Source organism: Protopterus annectens, chromosome 13.part0 (genome assembly GCF_019279795.1).
Source record: "Protopterus annectens isolate FY-2018-M chromosome 13.part0, PAN1.0, whole genome shotgun sequence".
In the NCBI taxonomy this organism is placed as follows: Eukaryota; Metazoa; Chordata; order Ceratodontiformes; family Protopteridae; genus Protopterus; species Protopterus annectens.
This window is the reverse complement of record NC_056747.1, coordinates 1329262860-1329272859: the sequence shown is the minus strand read 5'-3', so window position 1 is coordinate 1329272859 and position 10000 is coordinate 1329262860. Positions and strand designations below refer to the sequence as shown.

General features: G+C 39.0%; 1 protein-coding gene across 1 annotated transcript in view; it reads left to right on the top strand.

Moving 5' to 3' along the window:
- The window catches only part of GPR179 (G protein-coupled receptor 179), a 1377357-nt gene that overhangs the window by 1010645 nt on the left and 356712 nt on the right, over positions 1-10000 (top strand). The window contains exon 6 of the mRNA XM_044055354.1: positions 832-941. Coding sequence (XP_043911289.1) covers positions 832-941 — 110 coding nt within the window. The remainder of the gene's footprint in view (positions 1-831; positions 942-10000) is intronic.

Sequence of the window (10000 nt, the reverse complement as noted above, 5' to 3'; positions counted from 1 at the left end):
TCCCTGCTGCATTATTGCAAAGTGTCCACACTGCAACAGAGCAAAAAGCAAAGCCATTTCTAGACCACAGCAATAAAGGCACCCAGCCCAGATTCTAGGATGATAGCTACTCCCAAGGGGCACAGTACAGGAACTTCAGCATTTTACACTATTGATGTCCGTTCAGTAAAGTTGTTTTAGATTATTGTCTGTGCAGCTGGAGATTTGGGCTTGAATCTCATCAGTTGCTACTTGATAGTTCATAACATACATTACATTACCATGTCATCCCTGAGAAACACTGTCCCTGGTAATACCTACCTGATTAAGAAATCAAATATAAGGAGTAAAAACCTTTATTAACCTGCTTGGTGGGCTGACTTTAACCATATCATGTAAAAAGCAGTGTAAAGTATTATAAAGAAACAGACATGGTCAGACATTCAGAACAGGGTATGTCATAGAGTAGCACAGACCAGTGACACATTAACTACTATATTTATAGATATAATTAATAAACAAAGAAAATAGTTAAGAAGATCATTACCACAATGATGGCCACTAAGGGAAGATTTCAGTCATTCTAAAATAAGGGGAAAGAAGCATAACCAGAGTGTGGAGTTTAAAAGCCACATCCGACCCTATGGCAAATGTGCATAGTGTCTACATAACATTTGCACACAGAAGGAGAACATGAGGTTTTAGTCCAGCTGTACAAATACAAAATGCCAGCTCTGAGAGACCTAGCTTATATACTGTGTATTGGGAGAAAATGAGAGGTTGTGAACAAATCTGCAATAATCCTATATACTGAACTGTCTGTAAATATTATATACTGCTTTTGTTTTGTAGGTATTTATTCTGTATTTCAAGCCAAGTGTTTTCCGTTGCATTCTTCTGCGCTGGGTTCGTACACTAGGATTTGCCATTGTATACGGGACGATCATTCTTAAACTGTACAGGTAAGACTCTATAGTAGGGCTGTAGGGAATATACTACCAGAGATTTGTTAAAAAAAACAAGGTTGTCAGATATGCTGCAGTCCAAATGTTAGCCTGCTGCAAACAGGCACATCTTTCTGACTGCATTTTATTCTGTAAGCATTGCTGAATGGTTTGGATAATTCTGATTCTAGGCCAGGGCCTTGAAACCACAAGCAGAAAATTTTTTTTGTTGCTGAGTTCTGAGAATATTGCTGGTTCTCTTGCGTTTTTGTGGAGGGTTGAATACCCTGGTTTAGAAATACACTAGACTGGTGTAACAACTGCTGTCTTGTGTTGGGAAGGTGAGAAGGGAAGATGTAGTGCTAGACTGACACCCACTGGACGAAATCATTATTACAGCTAATGCTCCTAATGGAACATGAGTTTGTAATGTGGTAAGCATACTATGACCATGCTTGAAGGAACACTGCAATCAGTGCACTGCAAAATCATACCCTAATACAGAACAGGTAAAGAGTAAGAGCTTTTTCTGATAATAATGGTCTACCTGGGTTTCCTTTTTCCATACACTTTCTGCTCCTGCCATACTTACCTGCATTTCTGATTGTGTCCTCCTTCTACCTGTTTCTACCCCTCCTCCTCACAACATCTTGATACTTAAACATCATACTTTAACCTTTATCCCTTCACTATATTACTCCTATCCTCTCTGCCTATTCCTTTTATTCCTTCGTATCTATTTCCAACAGTAGAATACCCCTTTACATCTTGTCTTAACATCCGATAAGAAAAACAAAATACTAACCCACACAAAGGTACTACTACAAATCAATCAAGCAATCCCTCTCTTCAAGATGGTGACATCCATCCTAACCCCGTCCTCCCTCCCCCCCTCTAGCACCTATTACTAAAAAAAATAAATAGCTTCTTAACATCACATCACCCCACCCAAAAACAAAAACAACAAAATACCTTCCTTTTCTCACACACACACACACACACATTTGATATTCTCTGCCTGTCAGAGACATGGCTAAAAACCTAGCACTAGAGACACAGAGATCACAAGGCTTCCTTCAATATGGGTAAGACTGACCATCAAAAAAAGGTGGTGGTGACTCCAGTTAAATTCAAAAAAATCCCTATATCATCTCTATATACCTGCCTCCAGGCAACAATATACCACCCTCAAGAAAATTTTCTTAGTCACATATCCATATCAACCTACATGGTTTCACTCAAACCATCCTCTAACTTTTATAACAAGAGATAGCTGATTTACTAAAGGCATGTAACTGGAACCCTTAAAACACTTCCTCTCGAAGATGTTTATCCATTCTTGACAACCATGCTCCTGAGCGTATTATCAGAATGAAATCTAACATAGCCCCTTGGCTATCAATGAAAAAACTTCCGACAGCTTAGAAACCTAACTAAAAGGCAGTAATAACTGACAAAAAGAATTCTATATCGACTACAACAAACTCATCTTAATAATTCAAAACAATTCTGGTCCTCAATTAATAAACTCCTCTCCCAGGAACTTCCAAAACACCTTAATGCCAACAATTTCTGCCCATCTTAACTGCCCATCAAACTAACTAGCTCCCATCTCTTTTTTTCAAAAAAGCTGCTGGTTATTTGGAAGGTCTCTCATGTTATCCCACTACACAAGGGACACTCAACTGAACTGAAGCTAACTATAAGGCCATTCTCTCTCCTCTCACTCTGGCTAAGATCAAAAAATGTATCCACCACCTTCAACTGCATTCTCAACATCTCCAATCACAACATAAACTAAAAACATGGCTTTAGACCACACCACAGTACCACCACACCCACACTGCCCCTTTTGTAGATACCATTAATCAGAACCGCAAAACAACTTTACTCTCATCTGCCTCTCTGATGACCTGTCCAAAGCATTTATATATTAACCACCACACCCTTTGTGTTACTTCTTACCTTTCCCTCCTCTCATGACATGACCACTTCTCTTCTCCTCTTCATCAATGATCTTCAAACTATAATCCCTCAGCAACCCTGCATTCAATACGCTGATGACACTGAACTTATCTCTCTCACCCAAACTGTGTTCAATACCCGTAAACATGGTTCTCTCTGTCTTTTTCTTCTTACTAAATGCAAAGAAAACCAAACTTCTTCTTTTTACCCCCATCCAGAGGACCTCTCCACTTCTCTATTAACAACTCCATAAAACAAGTTAATAGAAAGATAGGATAGAACAAGGATCGCTCACTCCACCTTATCTCTACTCTTCTGTAATAACATTGCCAGCTTTGCTACGCAACCCTCCCATATAAAAATCTTAACTCTCTCCGCCCTCCCACTGTTAGCTTTTTCTCCACAGTTAATCTCTATCTTTTATCTTGTCATGTAGATAGTATTGTGTGTCATAAGTACTACTTAACATTGAAGGGTTTACTAGTCTTTATTTTTGTTATTGCAAACCCTAATACTAACTCCATTATTATGAATATTATTGTTATCATTGTTTTTTGGTTTGTTACATTTTCAAATGGAAATTTAAATAAAATAAATAAATAAATAATACCTGTAATCAAGATAAGTCTTAGAACCTTCTCATGACCATAACGGTAATGGGCAACAAGTGGGGAGGGGGCACTGTAGTGGCACATTCAGCACAGGTGTGCTGGAATCACAGCTAACCCATACATAATATAAATTCATCAGTGAAGAAAAATTTCAAAAGGTAAACATCAAAAATCAAGCATTTTTGATTGTTTCATTTATTAACTAAATAAACAAACTGATCCTTTTTACATTACTCAAACCACAAGAGCAAGCGTATCTACAGTATATTATCAACTAGCACATTTTTGGGAAGAAATCAAACTGACTAGAGAATACCCACACAAGCAAAGAGAGAATGTGCAACTTCCACACAAACAGTAATCAGAGGACAGGATTAAACCCTGGCGCCTGAAGCTGTGAAGCAGAAACCTTATCCGCTGAACCACCATGCTGCCGCTATATTGCAAAGCAGTAGCACCAGCAGCCCATTTAGTGGCAACACACCACATGGCATGTCTTATCCTTCTTTATAGTCCTATTATTGCACTCATACAGTCTGAGATATTTATATATTATGTGGTCAGCACCAAAATATAATTTTATGCCAGCTAGAATCATAGCTATCAAAATTAGCATCCTGGGCAGTTCCTAGACTGGCACCCCACTCAGCCCAAACATGAAGAGAAAAAAATCCTCTCATAAACAAAAGACTGAAAAAAGAAGTCCTCAGATTTACAGAACTGTAGCAAGAAACTTGTGCTACTTTCTTGATATACTTCCTAATATCTAAAAGTCATTAATTTAAGTAGTTGTGATGTCAGCCATGCCTGCTGAAATAAATGTTGGTACTTCACTACTGCATGATTGTCGACTCTTTAGAGGTGCTGATTACAACCCCCCCATCAGCTTTTGCCATAGACACTGCCCTCTTCACCCACCTTAGATTATTGAGAGTACAGATCATACTAATGCTGAGTCATCTACAATTCAGATAATACTTTTTCTATGAAAGTATGCATTTAATTTATGACAATGTTAAATAGAAGTGGGCCCAGCAGAGGTCATGGGGCTACTATTATTCTTATAGGTATAATGACCAGACATACAAGAGCTGGACAGCTTTCCTGCTTTACAGTGGCATCTTAGCACTGTTTTGTCCTGGAAGGCCATTAAATAGGAATTCGGTATTAGCTTAGCTCACTGTTGATTTAAAATGCAAAAGTAACATTTAGCAGTTGTCACAGTATATACACCTTCTTCTTCTTCTTTCAGCTTTTTCCCGGTTAGGGGTAACCACAGCAGAACACCTGTCCGCTCATGCTTGGCAGTGGAGTTTTACGGTGTCGAGTTGCCAGCCCAGCACCCAACCTTCCACAGAAGGCACTCACGCACACACACTCACACCTAGGGCCAATTTAGAGTGTCCAATCCACCTACAGCATGTCTAAATAATTTTGGTATTACTTAACTGTGTATCAATAAAACATCAGTAGAAATGGATCAAGAAATTTTACATAATGATCAGTCTGAATTGGACTCCCCAATTCTAACTTCCTGGGTCTTGTCTTTTGAGCCAGCTGGCTATCCACTAGGTGGCATAATGATTTATATCTAACCTCCTGAGTTTGTCAACAATGCACGAGAAGAGTATTATGTTAAATGCTTTGGCCAGGTTAACATAGGCAATGTGAACCATTTTGCTCTAGTCCATTGCTTTGGTGACCTTCAAAGATGTCCACCAGGTTGAGTAGGCATGACCTGCCCTTGACAAAATCAAACTGGATAGGAAAGGTATCAGAGTTAGTAAAGGATGAGTTAATGGATTTAATTATCATCCTAGGGCTAAATAAAGAGTTAATTTATGAAAGAGAGGCAGAATGTACACTTATGAGAGAGTGGAGAAACACTCAGGGATAACTAGTCAGTGGGTCAGTTCACTATCTTAATGTATATTTGAGGAGCTAGGAGACCTCAACTGGGTTATTGTGTAAAGAAGGGAGAGAGGGGAAGGTAAGGAGACAAGAAAGGAAGAGCAAGGCTAGTCTGGGGTAGTGCAGGGGCAGATCCATTTTTTATTGAGATATTTTTTGAGATTCTTCTTGAAAATAGGAAGAGAAGTCAGAGATGAGATATCAGCGGGTAATCTGTTCCATAGTTTTCCTATTGAGTTGGAGAACAAGCTATCTCCTGCTGAGTTATTAGTTGTAGTCCTGTTGATCAAAAGTTTGTTAGAGGAGCGTAGATGTTGCAGGTTATAATAAAGGGTAATGAGGATGGTGAGTATTGGAGTTTTAGTGGGTTGGTACAGGGTTTTATGAGCTATTATAACTTGTTGTAGTTCGATCTGATTGTGAAGTTCTAGCAAGCCAAGTTGTCTTAGATTAAGGCAGTGATGGGTCCTAAAAGGAGATCCAGTAGCAAATCTAGCAATGTTGTTGTAGGATATAACTAGTTTATTAAGGTTTGTTTTTGACAGGTTGGTATAAATAGGGCATGCATAGAGTAAAGTAGAGATAAGATGAGTTTTGGCTAGGGTAATTCTAGTAGCTGGGGTAAGAAATGGTTTGATTCGATATAGGGTTCCAATTTTTTTGTTCACAGTTTTTATAGTAGAGTTAATGTGATTTTCAAAATTAAGTTTATTGTCTATTGTAATTCCAAGTAATTTTGTGGTGGTGTCAGGAGAAATACTAGTATTGTTGTTGGAAGCGATAGAGAAATTTAGGGGGATTTGCTTACGTGTTGGCGAGAAGAGTAGTAGCTTTGTTTTCTTAGGATTGAGTAGAAGGCAGCGTTGAGAGAACCATTGTTCTACTGTGTTAAAGGCTTTTTGGGTAAGAGACTGAAGTTCAGTTTAAGAGGTAGCTGTGCAGATTATAGTGGAGTCATCTGTATATTGAATACAGGTAGTAAAAGGGATAGCTGATTGAAGGTCGTTAATAAAGATGGAAAAAAGAAGTGGACCTAGGATAGAGCCTTGTGGTACACCTAGGGAGATAGGAAGGTGTTCAGATAATGAGTTCTTCCAGAGTACTGCTTGTTGACGGTTTTCTAGGTAAGTTTTAAACCAAGTTATGCTGTTAGGATCAAGTGAGAGAGAATTAAGAATGTGCAAGAGTATTTGATGATTCACCATGTCAAAGGCTTTAGATAAGTCAATGAATAGTGCAGAAGAAAGACTGTTTATGTTACGGTTAGTGTTGATGGTGTTTGTGAATGAGAGCAGTGCAGTGGTGGTACTGTGGGAAGGTCTAAAACCATGTTGACAGTTAGCAAGTAGTTTGTTTTGGAGAAGATGGTTTAGGAGTTGTTTATGGATACATTTTTCCAAGATTTTGGCAATGGGTGATAATAAAGCAATGGGACGATAGTTAGAGAATTCATTAGAGTTTCCCTCTTTGTGTAGTGGGATGATGTGAGATATTTTCCAGATATCAGGGACAGTTCTTTCTTTGATGGATCTATTTATCAGTATAGAAATGGGATAGGCAATAGCTTTAGCTCCTATCTGTAGGAACTCAGCAGGGAGTTTGTCTTCGGAGGGGGTAGAAGATTTAAGTTTTTGTAGTAATGATAAAATATATGATGTAGAGATTGGAAAAAAGTGAAATGAAGGGGGTGTATTTACATAAACGGGATGTAGTTTTGGGTTGGGAAGGTGGCCTAATGGTTAAGGTGTTTGCCTTACAAACACAAGGTGCAGGGTTTGAGTCTCACAAGGGATAATTGGCTAGGTTTACAATGGCTCGCAAGGGCAGTTAGCCTAGTACTAACTAACCTATGATCCTAACCTATGATCCTAACCTATGGTAGTTGATTTGCAAGATTTTGTATAGTATTCGTAAAGAAGGAGTTAAAGGCATTAGCTATGTGTGTAGGGTTGTCAGGGTGAGAGTCTTGTGGGTTGGGTGTGATTGATTGGCCTGGAGATAGAAGATTATTGATTGTGGACCAACATTTTTTTGGTTCCTTATTGGATATTTGTTGTAGATGAAGGTAGTAGTTCTTTTTGTCTAATAGTATGGCTTTTTTAGTGTTGTTCCTACATTCTCTGAAGGTTTGATGGTCAGCTTGGTTCTTGGAAGTACGCCATTTAGCCCAGTATTTGTTTCTGGTAGAGATTTGTCATTTAGTATTATTGCTTAGCCAGGGGACATGTTTGGTTTGATTCTAATTTTGCGTGTAGGTGCGTGCAGATCTAAAATAGATAGGAATGTAGAGTTAAAGTATTGTACTGCATCATTAAGAGGTAGTGACTTTAGAGGAGTCCAGTTACATTGGTGTAGTTGTGTTAGAAAGAGTTCTGAATTAAATTGTTTTTGGAACGTAATGTTCGGAAAGTGGTAGGAAAAGTAATGATGTTTTTTTTTCTAATAATATAGGTTAATAGGTGATCGCTTAGATCATCTGGTAGGGTGCAGAGGTGTAGGTTTGTTGGGTGTATTAGTAAGTATCCAGTCCAAAGTGGTGTCTTTATTATTGCTTTTATTAATTCTGGCAGGGCCTGAAATGAGTTGAGAGAAGCCATGTAGGTTAATATGGGAGGTAGGGTTTGAGTAGTTACACGGATTCCAATCAATATTTAGGTCACCTAGTATTATTGTTTCTTGTGGAACATTAGTAGTGAGCCAGCTAAGAATGCCCTCAAGAGTGTTAATGTTGTTTCCTGGGAGGAGATATATACAAATTATATAGATAGCTTTACTTTTGTTTAGTTGGAGTTTAGAGCATATTAGTTCTGCATTATTGTATATGGGGAGGTTCAGGTTTATGCTGCTGATTTGTAGCTGAGATTTGTAAAGAATAGCAACATCTCCTCCCTTTTTTGATGAGCGGTCGAGTCTAATTATATTATATCCTGGTGGGGTAATTTCTCAATCTTTAATAGTGGGTTTTAGCCATGTTTCTGATAAGCATAGGATATCGAATTGGTTGGGATCAAGGAGTGCATGTAGTTGTGCAATTTTGTTACAAATACTACATATATTCAGATGAGCTATGGTGAGAGAGTTAGTAGATTTGGATGGTGGTATAGGTCTAGTGTTGTTATTGTTATTGGTTCCTATGGTCTGGGTGTTCTGTGGGCCAGGGTTTGGATGAATGTCTCCATCCAAAAGTGTGTTATGGAGTGTTTGTTGTTTCGGTTTATGATTTTTGACAAAGTAGTAGCTAAATTCTTTTGTTTTCTGGTTATAGAATTTAATGTGAGCTAGTCTGTGATATCTGGCAGGAGAGTAGTTCGATTTATAGATGGGGTTTTGGAATGACACAGGAGAAGGTGTAATAGGTGAAGAGGTATGAGAAGAGGGAAATGTAGGGATAGAGTGTATGGGTTGTTCATAGGAGGTTAAGATATAGATCGTTGTAAGAGGAGCCAGAAGTAATAAGATGACTAGTATTTGGATTTGAGAAGGATTCCATACTATATGCATGGTTGGAAATTGAGGTTAGAGAAGGAGAAGGAAGAATAGTAAGTTAGAGTTTGAGAAGTATAATAAGTTATAAAGAGACAGAGGTGGAGGAGAGTTATGTAATTGTAGGGTATGAAGTATTAAAGGGGGAGGGATATTGTAATTAGGAGTTGTGTAATTGGTACCAATTGAGTAGGGGTGTGGTTTCTAGAGGTATGAAAGTAGGAGCACTGGGGGTGGGTGGGAATTGGGGGTGGGGTAGGGGTGCGGAGTGAGCCCGCAGGGCGAATGGAGCGGGCAGAGACAAGAGAGCAGAATGTGGAGGAAGGCAATCAGTAAAGTGAGAGAAAACAACAGGTAAGTCTGATGGTGGGAGAAAGGTGGACAATATTCAGAGGTAGGAAGGAATAGAGGCAGGATGTTAGAGTAGAAGTCGCTGATAGCAGAATGCCTTGGGGCAAAGGAGAAAAGGTGGTTGATAGGTGTATCACGAGACTGAGAGTGGAGTGAATGGGGGTCTGGTTACAAAAAGCTTACAGAATGGTGTAGGAAATTGCAGGGCAGAAGATAGTATTTTAGAAAGGTTACTGAAATGGGGTAGAAAAGAACAGGTCAGAAAGCTATTATTTTAGAGAGTTAATTAATTGAGGCGCCACCTGGTGGCAGCCCATGGTATAGCAATGGTCTTGTCTTAGTTGGATATGGGGTACTAAAGAGGGACTGAGCAAGAGTCGGTTGCTGCGAGGGGGTAAGACTATGAAAGGAAATAGTTAAAAAAGACTGTGGAGGGGGGTTGGCTGCTGGCTAGCCTGCCTGAGTAGATAGTCTAAATTAGCAAAGTTGGAATTTTATTTAGATGTAATTTCTTCACATGTAATATCTTAGAGTCAGTGTCAATACATACATCCAAAACCTTTTCAAAGGTCAAAGTGTTCTGGGAGATGTTAGGAGGTTTCTTTAGTTGCCCTAATGTTCGGAGGCTTCCAGAAGGAAGTAAGCAGGTAATAGTTGCAGGGGCACAACTGGAGCACAGCACTGGAAAATATATAGAGAGAAATAAGGTAGAGGCTTAGAGATGCAATAGAGAGTAGGGGAAAAGTTATACAGACA